At 39.6% G+C, this 20,049-nt stretch overlaps 1 protein-coding gene across 2 annotated transcripts in view; it reads left to right on the plus strand.

The window, feature by feature from the left end:
* Positions 1 to 205: 205 nt before the first annotated feature.
* LOC126293329 (probable mitochondrial glutathione transporter SLC25A40) overlaps positions 206 to 20,049 on the plus strand; it is a 79,684-nt gene continuing 59,840 nt past the window's right edge. The window contains exons 1-5 of one of the 2 annotated variants that reach the window (XM_049986517.1): positions 206 to 583; positions 699 to 880; positions 8,089 to 8,359; positions 11,472 to 11,570; positions 11,663 to 11,760. In XM_049986517.1, the coding sequence (XP_049842474.1) occupies positions 466 to 583; positions 699 to 880; positions 8,089 to 8,359; positions 11,472 to 11,570; positions 11,663 to 11,760 (768 nt within the window). In that variant the 5' untranslated portion in view covers positions 206 to 465. The remainder of the gene's footprint in view (positions 584 to 698; positions 881 to 8,088; positions 8,360 to 11,471; positions 11,571 to 11,662; positions 11,761 to 20,049) is intronic. The other variant, XM_049986515.1, reaches the window with a different exon arrangement.

Consider the following 20,049-nt stretch of genomic DNA (forward strand, 5'->3'; position numbering starts at 1 on the left):
CGAATAAATCCTTAATATTTCTGACGTGTCTTCATATACCTTGTATATTGTGAAATGTTTCTATGCTTTTTTCGGTTAAGTGTGAATCACCGAACAAAGCCACCGTGTTGCTAAAAATCTACGAACAGTATCCATAGTATTTACAAAATTTTGGAAAACTGACAATGGCATAAAGAAGGTCGCTTCAATTGCGTCAGATCGTTTTAATTCTGTGCCGGTTGTTCTTGGTTCAAACAAAGTCTCAGACTCCATAGATGTACCTATCAAAATGTCTTGGCAATGGCGAGTGGTGGGAGGAAAGACAAATGGTGGAAGATGTGTACAAGATAGTGCAGAAGATGGAAAAAGGAAATGCATGTTATAGGAAATGAGTTTGTTACGATGTTATACATCAGTTTGAGGGGATGGGATAGATGTTCTTAACAGTGAAGAATTTAATAGTTGACAAAGCCTCACGATTTAGAAATGCCGGAGAATGCTACATCGTCGGAGTCCTTCAACCAGGATGATCCGCGCTATAGAATTACAATGCCACAGCAAATGGCAGCGTCGTGTACGGGAGCATTGTTGACATCTCTTGTAGGTGAGATTCAAACTCTTTTTTGTGTGTTCTTCAGGAACTATTACGTAATCATGTTGATGAACATGGTGCGTGCATGCAAGGTATGATGTTGATACTTGGTTTGTTTACCTTACAGTGACGCCATTTGATGTGGTGAAGACGAGATTACAAACACAACAGAAGAGACTACTGTCAAATAAATGCTACTTATACTGTAATGGCCTTATGGATCATTTATGTCCGTGTGTCAGCAACGCAAATGGTTCCCAGATACCCATACGAATGCCTACGCCGAGCACACATTTCAGTGGAACAGTGGTGAGTGTAGTTGTGTTTATACCTCATAAATCTTAGTTTGCAGAACTGAGTAAGTCGTGGATAAATGTAAATGATGTACCTGTATGAATGCACATTGTACTAGATGTATAGTTACAGAACGGTGATGTTATATATTTGGTAATAACTGTACGAATATACGAATGTCTTCCTCTAGCATTTTGCGTCGTGGCATCTCCGGTGATTTCGTCTCCATGTTTAATTTCATTGGACTTATTCGTTTCATGAACTGGAGTATTAACTGAAACCATAATGACAAGTGCTTGGTTATTTTCCAATTTGTTTTAAGAATTTTTGTGAAGTCTCGATAACAGATCTGTTCAACACACTATTAAGCGTGCAGTAGTTATCTCAAGACTTAAAGTGGGATCTGACAAGTTGTTGGGTATGTTTAGATCTGTACACTGGACTCTGTCTTATTTTGTAACCCTTGGTAGTCTTTGTCTGGATAGTATATAGATCTAAACTAATAATCCTGCAAAGAAAATGCAATTCTCATAAAATTTTGTTATCATAAATTGTTCTTGTTTTATGTGCTTGGTGTGTGTGTTGTTGTTATTGGATGCCCTTCCTCCCCAGAAATCTTGGCTGTTGTGATAGACTGATCTGTAGCATAACCTCAGTTCAGGTGATGATTTCGTTGTAAGTTGAGAAATCTAACAAATGTGAATGCCAAAGAAAAGTTCCGGACTTGTCGCATAGCCTGATGTTTACATTCACATCACAGTTACAAACTATGCTGTACCTAGTTCACTCTTCATCACAACTTGAGCTACAAAGTAAATTCAGAAAATTTACATTATGTAATGGGTAAATATCTGATGAGTATTTTGATGCATATGCTGTACATATATCACACACAAAATCAGGAAAATTGAAGGGGTAGAGGGGCAATGTGGCTCTCTTGTGCCATCCTCTTAATTGCAAAGTAGCATTTACACCCAGCTTCCAGAATTATTTGTTGGATATATTCCGATCTCTGTTTTTTCCACCCATCAGATTTTGTTCTCTGTGGATCCGTATATAGTACTGTGGAAGTTACTCGTCAATGTCTCGATGCATGTCCTATCATAATGTCCAGATTCTTGTAACAATTGTTTCCCATATATCGCTTTCATCATTGCTTCAGTGGACGACCTTCACAACTATTAGCCCATCGGCTACTTAATTTTTAGCGTACTTCTGTAATACGTCTCAAACACTTTGATTCTCTTATTTTTTATTTTTTCACTATTTGTGATGCACTTTGATAAAGTTTTGTGTATGTTCACAGAACTTTTAATTCAATAAAGTCCTGTGTTTGCTACATTAAACTTCCTTTAGTCAAAAATGCCTTCTTTGCCTGTGATAATATTTACATGTCTTCCTTGCTTTATCCACCCTGCAATGTTTTGCTTCTAAGGTAGCAGTATTCTTCAGCTACTACATAATCCCAAATTTTTATGCAAAATTTGTTATAAATCTTGTTTTTTGGTATTCCTCATTACCATCATCTTTCTTTGGTTTACTTACAGTCCATATTCTGTGGTCATTAGATTGTCCAGTTCATTCAAGAGATACTTTAATTTCTCCCCACTTCCACAGAGGATTACAATATAACTGGCAAATCTTATCGTTGGTGTCCATTAATCTTGAATTTTAGTCTCACTTCTTTTTCGCATGGTCCTTGTGTTCCATAGATCCCATTGAGAAAGGGAAGCTTCAGGGATGTGGAAGAAGTTCACTTACACATTAATAAAAAGCAAGCAAATCATAGAAACATAGCTTGTAAAGTGAGCAAACATCAAACGGCCATACTGCTTACGGGTGATCAAGTTTATGATAGTTTTCTTTTTTCAACTAAATTGTAAAGAAAACTATTGGGCTACTTAAAGAAAAATAGAGAAGCAGAAGTTGCTGCCTTATCAGTTACACTGCAGCACTACCGTTAGCTTGATAGTTAATTTCAGTGTAATAAAAAAAAAAAAAAAAAAAAAAAAAAAATGCTAAAACAAAATCTCAGCCAGAAGAGCTTAGGCCCCCAGTGATGTCCAAGGAAGGAAGATAAGGGTGTAATATTCCATCAAGGGATGGAGCACAAGCTTGGCCTGTTTCAAAGGTGGGGAAGGAAATCGGCTGTGCTCTTTCAAAGGAATTATCCTGGCTTGTGACTTCAGCGATTTAGGAAAGTTGCAGAAACCCTAGATCTGGATGCCCGAAAACGTGTTTGAATTGTTGTCCTCTTGAATGTGGATATAATGTGCTAATCACTCTGCTACCTTGTTTGGTGGCAGTGTTGATGCTTGTCTTTTATCGCCTTTGTGATATTGTTGTGGAGGTTGAGAAATTTCGTCCGGGTATTCACATTGTTATTTGTCAGCCCCCCCTCCCCTCCCTTCCCCAGGTGTTCCACAGATCTAAATGTGTATCTTGTTTCCACATAAAAGATTTGGATGCCAGTTCTGCTGCAGTTTTCTAGAGTTTTCTAAGATGGGGCAGCGTATGTTCTTCTGGGCACAATGTGGTCTCTCAGCTGCAGTTCTGCTTGTGCCGTTGCCCTACTTTCCAAACATTACAGATACACTGGTGAAAGGTGAGAGTGCAGCAAATAGATTTAGTTCCAGAAATTTTACTGCGTTTGATATGATGATTTTGTCCAGAATGACAGTGACTACAGTGAGTCAGCCAAAAGCCAAATATCTGGTAGTGAATTCTGGCATTAGGTTTGCAGTACACGTAGATTCCAGAACTGTTATGAGGCAGGTAGAAAAATAAAAGTATGTAATAGTGATAAAACTGGTGTTGGTAACACGGATATAAAATATAGAGTACAACAAGGCAGAAGTTTCTTGTGGGACAAGAATGTTTCCAACAACTGTATGAAGAGTGTGTAGACTTATAGTTTAATCTGCGCTACGCTATGGGTTTTAAATGCTGGCCATAAAAAGACCAGTCCCTTTGCTAATGGATTATTTGTAAAGGAGTAACAGAATGGCAAGAATAGGAAGAAACTAATTAAGCAAGATCTGCTATGATGACAAATGATTCAAAAGGTAATTGTTGAACTGGTACAGACGTTTCTCAAGAATATCAGATCATCAGTGACCATAGAAAATTTTTGCATAGAAAGCACCTGGCAGATGAAATCTTGGCAGTCCATGGCATTTTCAAAGAGAGTGTGTGGGCGAGGTGAATTCAAAATTGATTTGTTGGCTGCAGGTTCCTCGGTTTTGGCTGTGTTAGGTATTGATCTTTTGCCCAATAGTGACATGAAAATTTGTGCTGGACCTTGACTGGAACGAATTTTTCACCCTTATCTTGAGTGACTACCTTAACCACCACCCGTGATCCGTGTGCATGCTTTGTGGGCCCACCCAAACTTTTGTATATTGCACTGTCTACATCCTTAGGTCGTAGTCAACTAAATTTGCCACATGGTGCAACAAGGGTGGTAAGACAAAGTTGAAACTCCCTGGCAGATTAAAACAGTGTGCCAGACTGAGACAGTCTTCAGAACCTATGTGTTTCTCAGGCAAGTGCTTTACTGACTGAGTTACCCAAGCACAGCTCACGACCTGTCCTCACAGCTTTACTTCAGCTGGTACCTTATTTCCTACTTTCCAAACTTCAAGGAAGCTCTCCTGTGAAACTTGGAAGACTAGCACTCTTGGAAGAACAGGTATTGTATAGACATGGCTTAGCTACAACTTGGAGAATGTTTCCAGAATGTAATTTTCACTCCTCAGTGGAGTGTGCGCTGATATGAAACCTCGTGGCAGATTAAAACTATGTGTTGGACTGAGGCTTGAACACAGGACCTAGCAAGAGTGCTCCTGTGAAGTGTGGAAGGTAGGAGGCGAGTTACAATTGGAAGTGAAGTTGTGAGAATGGGTTGTGAGTCTTGCTTGTGTAGCTCAGTCATTAGAACATTTGCCCGTGAAAGGGAAAGGTTCTGAGTTCGAGTTCCAGTACACTACACAGTTTTAATCTGCCAGAAAGTTTCATATGAGCGCACACTGCGCTACAGAATGAAAATTTCATCGTGAGACCAAACTTATCATCATGTGCTCATCTTGACTTTTAGCATTTGCATGCATGTATGAAAGAAGAGACCCTTGACGATCCACAGCTGTATGAAATAATTTGAATTCCTTGACATCAACTGGCATAGCCCATATCAATTCAAGCAGGCTAGGAAAAAATCTTACCTTCATAGTCTCAGATGTTATTCAATTTAGCATATGTTCGACTAAGTAAGGAACACACAATTTTTTTGTTTTCTCCAAAAAAAACTTCTGCTCCGAGATACAGCCCACCGAAGATGACACTGCGCAAACCATTTTGAAGATGCGAATTTTGGTAAAAAAATTTTTAAAATGTTGTATGTCTAGGAGAAAGGAAGTATTGAATAGGATTGGGGATAAGAGAAGTTTGTGGCACAACTTGACCAGAAGAAGGGAGCGGTTGGTAGGACATGTGTTGAAGCATCAAGGGATCACCAATTTAGTATTGGAGAGCAGCATGGAGGGTAAAAATTGTAGAGGGAGACCAAGAGATGAATAAACTAAGCAGATTCGGAAGGATGTAGGTTGCAGCAGATACTTGGAGATGAAGAAGCTTGCACAGGATAGAGTAGAATGGAGAGCTGCATCAAACCAGTCTCAGGACTGACAACATCTCTGGAACACGTCTAGATTTTTGTTGGTTTTTTTATTTGAAAGAAAATTGCTTTATGGTTACAAAAAATCCTCTTTTTGGGCTTACCTATCAATGTTCTTTTACTATAGTGTTCTGAACTTTTTAATAATTTATGGATTTTTTCAGAGATGCCAATCCATAATTTTTTTCTGTTGATTAGTACCATGTAGTTCTAACATGCCTGAAAAGGAGAGCTTCCACTTTTAGCTTAAACAGGTTTTATGAACAAATGAATTTTTTGTCATACATAAAACCTTTTTTGTTACACACATTATCACATAACAGGTTCATGAAAATCAAATTCTTGCTGTATTTAACACAATTTTAGTTTTGAAATATGATTAAGAGTCTCATTTTTCATGCATTTTAAATGGCTCCAAAGTGTATGTGAAAGGTCCAAAGACATAAAGTTTTCAGTTTATACAACTTCTGTGCACTCTGTTTTGTACTGAAATTAGCCAGTCAATGAACTGAAAATGTGGTCTACTGCTGCAGTATCTTCCTTCGATGTACTTCCTGTTGAACCAATAGGAACTGGAGCACATACAATCTTCAAAAAATTGTGAACAGGAAGTGAGCACTGATGGCGTTGTTGCTGTCCTTCAGCTGGAAGCCTATATCCTGCTGCTGGTCCATGTGGTAGCATTAAGTTCACTACAGTTTCATTTAACTCATAGTTGGTGTCTGTAATCTCTACAATCTACCAGTGACAGACACGCACACGCACGCGCGCCACAAACATCTCCCTTCTCAGGTTGTGAATCAGAATATTACCCTGCTGTTTCTGAGGTGTTGGCCAAATGAAAGAAATTAATTCTTTCTTGCTCTTTAAAGCACTTGCAATATGAGTTCACCCATCATTTTGTTTGGACAAAAGAATGAGGGCTGTAGATGTGTAAGATTTCACAACACTGGTAAAATCCTCAGCATTCTGAATTGCAGCTGTGTCTGGCCTGGAAAGATTGTTTTGTACCATGGTGCTTCAGCAGGCCTCCTACTCCATCACAAGGCCCCTTCCCGTTTCCAGTAGCACTGTATACAGTCAGTTGGAACAAGCGATGTACTCAGTTCAAATAGCTGGTAACGATTTTTAAAATGACTAGCAGCATCAGAAATAATGATCATCTTCTCTGCCCCTGTTTGCAGTCGGAGAATTGCTAGCAAAACATGTGCTGAGTCATGTCATGTGTCATCACTTATAACTGGCAGCGGAGTGTGTGCTGATATGAAACTTCCTGGCACATTAAAACTGTGTGCCGGACCGAGACTCGAACTTGGTAGAGCACTTGCCCGCAAAAGGCAAAGGTCCCGTGTTCGAGTCTCGGTCCGTCATACAGTTTTAATCTTCCAGGAAGTATCATATCAGTGCACACTGTGCTGCAGAGTGAAAATCTCATTCTGGAAACATCCCCCAGCTGTTGCTAAGCCATGTCTCCACAATATCATTTCTTTCAGGAATGCTAGTCTTCCAAGGTTTGCAGGAGAGCTTCTGTAAAGTTTGCAAGGTAGGAGACAAGGTACTGGTGGAAGTAAAGCTGTGAGGACGGGGTGTAAGTCATGCTTGGGTAGCTCAGTGGTAAAGCACTTGCCCGCGAAAGTAATCTGCCAGGAAGTTTCAATAGATGGACCGATGACCTTTTAAGTCTGGTTCCTTCAACCCCACAAAACAACCAAAGACAATAGAAATACACATTGTAACAAAGAAATTAGTAAGAAACAACTTCAGTGAAGACATACATTACCCTTGAAAGTTAAAATGATTTTTTAAAATAAAACCTGTCCAGCTTAAAAGTAATCACTACATAGTTCTAATCAACAGAAAAAATCTAACTCTTATGTAAATTAAAAAAAATTCAAAAGGTGACAATAAAAGAACTATGACAGATATGTCCAAACAGAGGATACTCTTGTAATTATAAATCTATTATCTTTCAAATAAAAAAAAAACTCGTAACAAAATATCTAGAACTGTTACAAGGACACAGCATTTTTTTAAAAATTCCAAAATTTTCATCTTCAAAATGGTGTTCGCAGTGTCATCTTTGGAGGCCTGTATCTTGGGGAGCAGGAATTTTTTTTTTGGAGAAAATGAAATGTAGAAAAAGTAATGTAGACACATTGTGTTTGGAAGTTTGAGTTGATCTGGGGAGCGTGCACGAATAGCTGTGACTGCTCGCAAAAAGTAGCAAATCTAGGATCAAGTCCCAGTCCTGGACAGATTTTCACGTCTCACTTCTATTCCTAACACAGCTGATGTCCAAAAGTTCAGTCATTGAATCAATTAACAATAATTTCGCACAGCTGTATATTATCAGTTTTCTTTTTTTTTCCAGACACGCATGTAAGAAGTAAGGACATGTTGTCGTGCACGTGAGGCTGACACCCAAATACAAAGTCTCAGTGGAGGACAACAGGAATACAGCAAAATGCTGATCCTCATATTAATTAATCCAGTATAATAATAGCAATAAATAATTAGTTTCCCGAATAATGACGCCGGTCTCTCTACACAGGACGCGTTCGTGAAGATCGTGCGGTCGGAGGGTGTGACGTCACTGTGGAGTGGCCTGAGCCCCACGCTGGTGCTGGCGGTGCCACTGACGGTGATTTACTTCACGTCGTACGAACAACTGCGGCTGCTGATCCGCGACCGGCACGGTGGTGTGCAGCCCGTGTGGGGACCACTGGTGGCGGGTGCCGTGGCGCGTACGTGGTCCGTGTCTGTCGTCAGCCCACTGGAGCTGGTGCGCACCAAGATGCAGTCGCGCCGCCTTTCCTACCTCGGTGAGTTGCGGAGACACCTCCCTCCGCAACTGGAGGAATTGAATGTCAGATGAGCAGTCGCTCACAATCTGTGGATAGATTGTTCCGCCCGCTCGGTAGTAAATCGGGTTTCGAACTGACGGAATGAATTTTACACTAGTGCCCAGTCTAACACCTACAAAGAACTCCTTATCTGACATTCCTGCAGCCCCTCCTGACACCCCACCGTATACAGCATAGTGCTTGGCACCCAGCTGCAGTATCAGACTGCCGTTTACTGTCTGCTTCGGACTGATGTTCTCGAGGAAAGGGTGACTTGACAGATGTGACACCACCTAGGTGTCCACCTACTGACTTGTCTCTTACTCTACTTTGATTAAAATTACAATTTTACCATGAAATTGTTGTTTTGTTGGACAGCAAACATCACTTCTGTGGATTTGTTTGCTCGATCTTTCCTAATTGTCTCGAGAATAAACGTCAGAGCCTCAATAATTTTAAGATGACATTGAAAGAAAAGACTTTTTACTTAGCTTCGTTTTAAGTGTCCATTACTACTTGTTTCCATTGTTGCACAGTGTTTTCAGTGAGATGATGCTGCATGCCAAATGGATTTCAGAGTTCAAATTTTACAATATACAGTACTAAATGAGTGCAATAGGCCATTTGTTTTCACTTTTCCACATTTTATTAATAATCTTTGCTAATTAATACCAATCTACATTAGTTCAGAATACAGAATGGCTTTCAGCTGTAGTGGAGGGTGGCAGCAGTTGTAGTGTTTCCTTTCCTCGGGGTTCTGTCGTGAAAATATAAAATAGAAAATCTGATTGGGTTTTGAATTTTGATAGAATAAGTTACGGATAAAGCGGACTTTGTATTATTGATTGAGATAGTGCTGTAATTTGACCGTGCTATAAGACCAGGTCGGCAACATTACAATAAGCGACTGTAAGGAAATAGCATCAGAGATAAGTTGAAATTTACCTTATAAGTCTGTTAGAAATGTAGTATTAATTATAATATAGTCTTCGTGGCTGTCTTCTTAATTTTCTTGTAGGATGACCTGTTTTCATTGTTCTGTCTGTCGAAAATTTCTTTAAGTTGTCACTGTCAGGATTAATTCTTAAATTTGGCGATAACCGTTTCGAATCACTATTGAAATAACTTTGTTTCGTAATATAGTTTTAATTTCCACTTAAAAGCATATTTAACACAGCACCAAAAAATACACGTCTTTCGTTGTTAAAAACAAACACCTACGCAAAAGTAAATTTAAAAAAAGGTCAAAATTATTTATATAAATCGGTCGCTGGCACATCGCTCTTCTGCATGCGCGACCGTAAATCATATCTTTATATTGGCGGAGGCGCGGTAGTCAAAGTACCGTTACACAGTATATGTTGGGGTCTGCTTAACTACAACATCTAATTGAGGCGGATTTTAACATAAAGTTGTTCTCCTCCTGCCTTCTATACTGAATTTGCAGGTACGTTAGCCCCTCTTGTAACTATAATTTATTGTAGATTCCTTTAAAAAAAACCATACCCATTTCTTGGGGGAAAAAAACCTCAGGTGACACCCATTTACAAGAAGGGTAGTGGAAGTGATCCACAAAACTACTATCCAATATCCTTGACATCAATTTGTTGTAGAATATTAGAACATATTCTGAGCTCAAATGTAATGATCTATCTTTGCAATGCCAACCAACATGGATTTCGAAAATGTTGATTATGTGAAACCAGACACTCACTTATCTCACATGATGTACTGTAAGCTTTGGATCAAGGCAATCGGGTAGATGCTGTATTTCTTGATTTCTTATCATCAAAAGTGCAGTCATATGGGGTATGAAATGAAATTTGTGACTGGAATGAGGATTTTTTTGGTAGGGAGGATCCAACACGTTATCTTGTAATAAGGAGAGTCATCATCAAATGTAGCAATAACTTTGGGATGTGCCCCAGGGAAGTCTATTGGGATTGTTGCTGTTAATGTTGTATATTAATTATCTTGCAGACAATATTAATAGTAAAATAAGGTTTTTTGCAGATGATTCAGTTATCTGTAATGAAATACTATCTGAAAAAGTTGCATAAATATCCAGTTGAGTCCTGATAAGATTTCAAAGTGGCGCAGAGATTGACAACTATCTTTAAATGTTCAGAAGTGTGGAATTTTGCACTTCACTAAATGAAAAAAAAATCCCATGAGTATAACATTAATGCTGCTGGAATCAGCCAGCTCATACAAATACCTGGATGTAACATTTTGTAGGGATATGAAGTGGAATGATCACATAGGATGAGTCATGGGTAAAGCAGGTGGTAGACTTCAGTTTATTGGTAGAATACTGGGGAAGTGTATTCAATCAGTAAATGAGTTGGTGTGAAAGTCACTCATGCAAACAGTTCTGGAACGTTGCTCTTGTGGGTGGGACCATACCAGATAGGACTAACAGGGGATACTGAATGTACACAGAGAAGGGCAGCACAATGGTCACAGGTTTGTTTAATCTGTGGCAGTGTGTCACAGAGATACTGAAGGAACAGAACTGGAAGACTCTTGAAGATAGATGTAAACTATTCCGAGAAAGTCTCTTAATGAAGTTTAAAGAACACACTTTAAATTCTTACTCTTTGACTATACAACTACTCCCTGTGTATTGCTCATGTAGGGATTGTGAAGATAAGATTAGAATAATTACTGCATACACAGAGCCATTCCTCTATAATTCTTCCTGCACTCCATACGTAAATGGAACAGGTTGAAACCCTAATAATTTTTACTGTGGGACGTACCATCTGCCATGCACCTCACGGTTTAGAATGTAGGTGTAGTTTGTTGTTGTTCTGTCATGGGCTTTCTGACGATTGTACTTGTGTAATAAATTGTATTTGAAATATTAATGTATTGTGTCGTTACAAGAATGGTTTATATTGTGTTATTTGCTAGACAATGAGAATTTCATTACAACTTTTTACAACTACTTTTCTGGTGGATGGTGAATAAGTCTGAGAATTAAAGAGCTCTCACAACAAGAGCTGTAATACGTGACGAGTGTTGCTGAGGTGCACATTTGTCTGTGTGTGAAGATATGTACTAGTCGAGCACATCGGAATGTTCGCAGAGATCGGGGAGGCTCTGAAGACTCTGTACCTGACCCGTGGGGTGATGGGCTTCTGGCGCGGCCTGGGCTCCACACTGCTTCGTGACGTCCCCTTCTCAGGTACAGTTCGTTCTGACCCGCTCGTTTCTTCCGTCACTCTGCTCGTGTCTGCAGTACTCACTCTCCTCTCCTCTTCTCCTGTCTGTCTGCAGCACTGTATTGGCTGAATTATGAGGCACTCAAGAGCAAGTTCGGTCCACCAACACCGTCCATCAGCTTCTCGTTCTTTGCCGGCGCCGTGGCGGGCTCGGTAAGTCAGATGTCCTTATGTCTGCAACATTATTGAACGGTTTGTATTTGGTCTGTGTGGTATTTGATTTTGTTAAGAAATTTGCCTTTGGGTTGGTGGGTTGTAGGTGACAGTGTCTAGTCGCTGTTGTACCTCGTAAGTGGAACAAGACGGGACTCGATACTCATTACAAGCGCTCTCTCTCTCTCTCTCTCTCTCTCTCTCTCTCTCTCTCTCTGTCTCGCTCTCTCGGATAGGAGATACAAGATGTGTTGTGAGATGTGTTTGTGAAGCTTATTCCCTTTATTGCCTAGTCGGATTGTTTTTTCACAAAATGCCCTGTATTTCCTATGAAGCTGTACAGAACAACCACTTCAGCTGTTAACAGTTCCTAGGTGTCAGAAGAAATGAGTAGCCAGATGTTGAACGTGGTTTCTTAAACGAAAGGCTATCATTGCTGGTTTATCTTTGATTCCTTCTGAAACTGAGATAAATGTTGATAGTTACTAAAATGATATATCCAATACAGTGCAGTATCAGTAACACATACTACTGACATAAGGGGGAGGGGGAGTACTTTGGAGAAAAAAAACCACCCACGTAACTTGTTGTTGATGACTTTCATTAACAACATTCTTTTAAAAGAGATACTGATGTATATGTAGGGTCTCAGAACCTGAAACATCTTTGAACACTTATTTGTTGTGTGAGTCTGTTTGACTTAAATTTTGTGGATTAGGTTTAGTTGAAAATTTAAATTACTTACTGCATCTGATAGAAAAATTCATTAAAAACAATATTTTTCAAAGGTTTAGAATATAATGTAAACTATATTTACAGAAGGTTGGCACACAGAATCTGCTCCTTGCCTCCCACAACACCGACCACCACCACCGTTGTTATTGCCAGGGTTAAACTAAACTTCACAGTATCTCTAATGGTCAGCATATAATAATTACGGTACATATGCATCCCATTAAACAAGCAAGATTCCTTAACAACCGAGTAACATCAGGACTGTGGGCACGCCTCCCTCAGGTGTATTTTAAGCAATGGAAACAGCCGGTCAAAATATCGACAATGTAGGAATAGATACATTTGCTACCTACTGTAAAGATGACATATTAAGCCAGCCGTTGTGGCCGTGCAGTTCTAGGCGTTTCAGCCCGAAACCGTGCTGCTGCTACGGTTGCAGGTTTGAATACTGCCTCGGGCATGGATGTATGTGATGTCCTTAGGTTAGTTAGGTTAAAATAGTTCTAAGTCTAGAGGACTGATGATGACCTCAGATGTTAAGTGCTCAGAGCCATTTTGACACATTAAGTTGCAGACAGGCACAATAAATACACTTACACATAAGGTTTTGGTCAAAGTCTTCGTCAGAAAAAGAAAGAACAACATGCACAAGTCTTTCACACAAGCAAACATACTTCACCCACACACGATCACCAGATCTGGCAGCTCGGACCAGAATGCGACTGTCACGTGGAATGGAAGCAGCAGTCTGGAGGCGACGGGGAAGGGGAAGGGACAGGGGCAGCAGTGTACAGGTGGGGGAGAGGGAACACTGTCTGGCAAAATGTGCAGCATCTGGAGGTTGTGTGGAAGGGAGGTGAGAAAAAGGAGAGGAGCAGGGAAAGATGGGAGGGTGCACTGGCAGAAGGCGGCAAACGGAGATGAGGAATACGAGGATAGGAAGGAGGCGATGAAAACGGAAGGATATGGAAGCTATTGCGTGGAGGGCGTGAGCACAGTACGTTATCGTAGGAGTGGAGACTGTGTTATACTCCCATGCAGCTCAGGAAAGCTGGCGGTGGAGGGGAGGATCTGGATGGCTAGGGTAGTGCGGTGGCAATCGAAATCCGGCATGTTATATACGTGTGCACGGTGTGCCGTGGGGTGTTACTTTGCTCTCGGGCATTTATCTTGTTGGACAGCTGATTGGTAGTCGTACCAATATGAAAAGCTGTGCAGGTATTGCAGCAGTACGTGTTACACACGTCGTATGTCTCGTACTGGCCTGAGGAGGTTAGAGTACACGGTGATGGGGGTGGTTCATCTATAGCTACAACATTACTCTGCAATTCCTAATTATGTGCTTGGCAGATGGTTATCATATATATTTACTGTACATACATATTGTACAAGCAAGTGTCCCTAATGACCAAATGTCATCAGGACTCTGAGTATGCCTCCCTTAGTTGCATGTGGTGTGATGAAATATGTATGTCCATATGTGATGAAATGCACACAAGTTTGTTACCCCATAATGTACTGTGGCATGAATTATACTATCTGTCACTGCAAAAACTTATATGTATGAGGTGCATTCAAGTTCTAAGGCCTCTGATTTTTTTTTCTAATTAACTACTCACTCGAAATCGCTGAAACTGGCGTTATTTCTCGACGTAATCGCCCTGCAGACGTACACATTTTTCACAACACTGACGCCATGATTCCATGGCAGCGGCGAAGGCTTCTTTAGGAGTGTGTTTTGACCACTGGAAAATCACTGAGGCAATAGCAGCATGGCTGGTGAATGTGCGGCCACGGAGAGTGTCTTTCATTGTTGGAAAAAGTCACTAGGAGCCAGGTCAAGTGAGTAGGGAGCATGAGGAATCACTTCAAAGTTGTTATCACGAAGAAACTGTTGTGTAACGTTAACTCGATGTGCGGGTGCATTGTCTTGGTGAAACAGGACATGCGCATCCCTTCCCAGACGTTTTTGTTGCAGTGCAGGAAGGAATTTGTTCTTCAAAACATTTTTGTAGGATGCACCTGTTACCGTAGTGCCCTTTGGAATGCAATGGGTAAGGATTACGCCCTCGCTGTCCCAGAACATGGACACCATCGTTTTTCAGCACTGGCGGTTACCTGAAATTTTTTTGGTGGCAGTGAATTTGTGTGCTTCCATTGAGCTGACTGGTGCTTTGTTGCTGGATTGAAAAATGGCATCCACGTCTCATCCATTGTCACAACCGACGAAAAGAAAGTCCCATTCATGCTGTCGTTGCGCATCAACATTGCTTGGCAACATGCCACACGGGCAGCCATATGGTCGCCCGTCAGCATTCGTGGCACCCACCTGGATGACACTTTCGCATTTTCAGGTCGTCATGCAGGATTGTGTGCACAGAACCCACAGAAATGCCAACTCTGGAGGCGGTCTGTTAAACAGTCATTCGGCGATCCCCCAAAACAATTCTCTCCACTTTCTCGATCATGTCGACAGACCGGCTTGTGCGAGCCCGAGGTTGTTTCGGTTTGTTGTCACACGATGTTCTGCCTTCATTAAACTATCGCACCCACGAATGCACTTTCGATACATCCATAACTCCATCACCACATGTCTCCTTCAACTGTCGATGAATTTCAATTGGTTTCACACCACGCAAATTCATAAAACGAATGATTGCACGCTGTTCAAGTAAGGAAAATGTCGCCATTTTAAGTATTTAAAACAGTTCTCATTCTCGATGCTGGCGGTAAAATTCAATCTGCCGTACGGTGCTGCCATCTCTGGGACGTATTGACAATGAACGCGGTCTCATTTTAAAACAATGCGCATGTTTCTCTCTCTTTCCAGTCCGGAGAAAAAAAATCGGAGGCCTTAGAACTTGAATGCACCTCATATTTCACTATACGTGGATACATGTATTTCATCACGTAATATAGAGATGATATGTCGCTCAGTGTAAACTGGTATTGCCTCCGAATTTTGAATTACAGTACCTTAAAATACTGATCTCATTACTCTTGATTTTCTTGTTCTGGTAAACCGTATAATCTTAAGATGGAGGACGTTTCTCCTTTACAGTCTGCTGGAAATGAGATGAGTGCTTATCTGTTTCTTCAACTAACAACTTGTAAATAAAATAGAAAGAAACTTCCACATGGGAAAAATATATTAAAAACAAAGATTCCAAGACTTACCAAGCGGGAAAGCGCCGGTAGATAGGCACAATGAATAAAACACACAAACACACACACAGAATTTCGAGCTTTCGCAACCAGCGGCTGCTTCGTCAGGAAAGAGCGAAGGAAAAGGAAAGATGAAAGGGTGTGGGTTTTAAGGGAGAGGGTAAGGAGTCATTCCAATCCCGGGAGTGGAAAGACTTACCTTAGGGGGGGGGAAAAGGATAGGTATATGCTCTCGCGCGCACGCACACACACACACACACACACACACACACACACACACACACACACACACACACACACAAGCTGTCTGCTGAATCATAAAAAGAGTGCTTCATCTCGTATGTAAACATATTGTACCACCGGTTACAATAGACAGTGTTGTTTGTAATTCAGATGTCTTTTTGTTAATATCCGCTCTCTCTTAGCAAGACTCCATGTTTAGATTAGCGTTTGCTGTCGACTTTAGTACCTAAGTCAGCAACAGAGTGCCTAATCCAGCACCTAACTCATTACTTAAACATGTCTTAATTGTCTCGAGCTCTGATTGTACAGCTTTTATATTTTCATCTAGTTCATCTTGGTTCGCATTCAAATTTTCACTGAAAAGTTTAAACCACGTGGGTATATTTGCCACGAGCCTCTTGTCATGACCGACATTTGATGACAGAGAAATATAAAATTAAAACTAGTCCAGATCCACTGTTAACTGTTACAGTGCTGAACATCACTCAGCAGTGTCAATAAATTGATTGCTGAACTGCTTGTAATTACCTCACAACCTCCATCACTACCACAAACAACCACAGAAATTCAACTCGGACCAAATGTAGATGACCCGTTTTCTTGTGAAGCTCAGGATGACGTGACACTGGAAGGATGTAGCCAAAATTTTGTCAGAGAGATTTGGGAAAGGGGGGGGGGGGGGGTTCAGATTAGTTAAATCTGGCCTTAAAATGCTCATGTTTTTCATTTATTTCGTAACACAGTTATTTGTTTTTTAATTTTATGTATGTGATTTGCTTTCAGGGGGCTTTCATACAAATAGCAAGAAAAACTTCTGTTAAAACAGTGTAACACATATTCTCAACATTACAACTTACCTGAAACAGTCAGAATTCCTTCAGCACAACAAAGCATCCAGAGTTCTCCAGTTCAGTCGCAACATTAATAAAAGTATCTTTCATTTCATTAAAAGTCAATTGATAACTTTTTCCTACAAATTATTTCAATAGTCATATTGAAACTGTAGCAACCTAATTTGAGCTACAGGTTTGGGATTTTAGCATTGGCTCATTCACTGATTTCAGTGTATGCAACTGATTTCAATGTATGCAACTTTTCAAATGAGATTGTTTTAATCCACAGTAATATGGTTTTACAGCATGTGATACTGGTAAACTCCTCTATACAATGTACAACATATATTGTTGTTTGTATGATGTTTATTTACAAATGCCTTAGAGTTGTGACAGTTCAACTCTCTTTTCCAAGGATATTAAAAATGAAACATTTCACAGTAGAACATTGTTCTTGTAGTAAAACTTGAAGATAAGATATATTGCTGTTCCACAAGCGGGCAATCTTCGTGCAAAGATACATAGTACATCATGATGTTCGCCAGCCATTTTCCAGCGTAAATATCGTTGAACTACCCAAATTGTTGACATCTTCCTCAAACCAACATTAAAATTAAATACTATCTTTCTGAGAAATAAATAACTTACCCCAATTAAAGATAAATACTGTTACAAGAGAAACAAAAATATTATTTTTGTATAATTGTGTCTAAAACTTAAGAAACTCCAGTTTGGAGATAATAATAGAACTTCTGAAAAAGAATAGGAACTACTAAACACAATTATATAAATAAAAAACAATTGATTTGAGTTATTTTAAATGGGTTAAAGTAATTGTTATATGAATGTCATGTATCACTTATCTTTTCACTACAGCAACAGGCAAATTACAAACTGAGTTAACCGATTTAAATGAAAATATTTTAATGTAGTACAACGAAGTGAAAATGTTATTTGCTTACACTCTCCATGTCATATAAAATCAGACAATTTGTTGAAGATTAGATAGGGCTATACATTTAACAACCATTTGTTTTACATATAAGATGAACTTCTTAGATAATTATTTAAAAATATGTTTGTTCTAATTGAAATTTGTCAGTTATTTCCTAGTAAAAGTCTTCAGTTATCCTCTTGTGCCATGAAATTTAAGAAAATTTGATTATTGTCTTCAGGGCTGTTGGAATAAACAGAGCTGATATGATTCTGTCCGTTACAGAAGCTAGAACAATTTTTGATTGTGAAAATGCAATGGATTTGGAATTATTCAAGCTTACACTTTCTTAAATGTCCTCATTTTTGTATTCATCCGTCATTTCTGGTGACATAGAGAGATCATTTTTTGCAGGAAAGAATGTTATGCACTTACAACGAATGAGCCTAAATGAGGAGAATTTGGATTACTATTTATTTATTGTATGGCTTTTAGTGCCACAATTCTCTGAAGAGATTTTTGCCTTGTCTTTGATGCAGCTCTTTCCATTCAAGCAGAGAGGCTGCATCTTTAAGGAGATAGGAATCTGTCACAAAAGAATGAATTTTGGAAGAAACTGGCTGTGGTCTGTAGTGAGGGACCAACCCTGGATTTTGCCTAAACTGAGAGTGGGAAACCATAGAAAACTATTTCCAAGGTTGTTGGTGGATGGATTTGAGTTCCACCTCACGACCTGCATCCAGGCATTGCTAGTTCACCACCTGAATCTACTGCCGGTGGAGAAATTGGAAAAATGGGTTGTCGAACTGGATTTAAAAATAAAATAAAATAAAATGCACCACAACAAAATATGGAATTCTGAAATTGCATGATTTTCCTTTGATTGAAAATGATTGTCATTTGATAGTGCATGCACGTTTTTAGATTTAATTGTGCATGGAATTCCTGCCTACAGTTGTTACAGTACATTAGAATATAAACAGATTTTGGATGAGAAGGGGGCAGTGAGCGGGTACGCAGGGTGCAGTCAGCTCGGATGAATTCAAGCAGCCCACTGAAAAAATCTTTTAGAAACATGCAAACTATAGACTGTGGTGTCATCACGTACTCCTTCCACTCTTCACAAACTGGTTTTGGTTATTGAGCGTTGTTCAGATGAACAGATTCGGTGATATTTTACTGTCTGAGTTACTAAAGATAGAATTTTGAGCAATTACTTTTTTTAATGTGACCATCACCCCTTTGATGATATTTTTGTTGACCAGTGCAAGCTTTAGGCGGCACAGGCAAATCCAAGTGTGTTTTTATGCATTGACTTTAATGTAAGGTTATTTGTAAAGATGTTTACCACTTCACTGCCTGCTAAAATACTGCAACTCCAAAGTTATGCCACTCTTCAAGTAACTCCTGTGGTAATATTAAACTGCTATATATAGGTAATGAGGCTGTTGTAGTATTGTGTACCTATTTTTAATGTACCATAACACTAGTGGACGAATCAGAATTTGTTTCGCCTTTCTTTCTTGTTACAGACTTCTCCATAACTAGAAACTAGGCCTGACACAACAGCACAAAACCAATAAATTGCAGTACTTTGACTAAATTTAAGTGCAAGTAGAAACTGAACTGGTTAAAAAAACAACTGAGCCCAAGTGAGGTCAGCAGTGTACTATATATGGTCTTAGCTAAAGTAGATGGGCGATGGCTGATAGTGTTGGGATACATAAATACTTCAAATATATCAATGCTATTGTGGACTATCAATAGTGCATATTGCTTTCTTTTCATATGATTGAAAATCAAAATATCTGTCAATTTACTACATGGCAAATAAGTCATGTGAAATTTCATTTAGGTGATTGGGAAAAGGGGGGGGGGGGGTGTCGGGACTTCCGGGCTACATTCTTGGACACTTGCAGGAAGCTGGTGTGACAGGCCTGCCAAACTGTGTTTTTCACCAAAGGTGGCGGGTTGAGCTGATGTTATGGTAGACTAATGAAATGTAGACGGAACTGCAGCTGCTCCCGTAAGGTAGCTGAATCAGTGTTGACAGTTTCCATAACAAATAGTGAACATACAAATTCTTTGTAAATTTGTTCAAATGCAGTGTGGAGACTAGTTCATGCACTGCTGTAATTTCTGTTGTTGGCCTGGTTGATTTTGACAACAATGATGTATTCCAGATTCCTTTTAAATTATGTAATACTTTTCTTCACAGCACAGAAATATTTCATATTCTGCACTTTGGCCGTGAAGATGAGTGTAATGCCACTTGACATGTACCTGCTGTTGAATTTAAAGTTACAATAAATTGTAAATGCCGCACTAGTATCTCTTAATTTTTCTCATTCTGCTAAACTTTATAATCTTCTGATGGCG

This window comes from Schistocerca gregaria, chromosome 10, assembly GCF_023897955.1.
Source record: "Schistocerca gregaria isolate iqSchGreg1 chromosome 10, iqSchGreg1.2, whole genome shotgun sequence".
In the NCBI taxonomy this organism is placed as follows: Eukaryota; Metazoa; Arthropoda; class Insecta; order Orthoptera; family Acrididae; genus Schistocerca; species Schistocerca gregaria.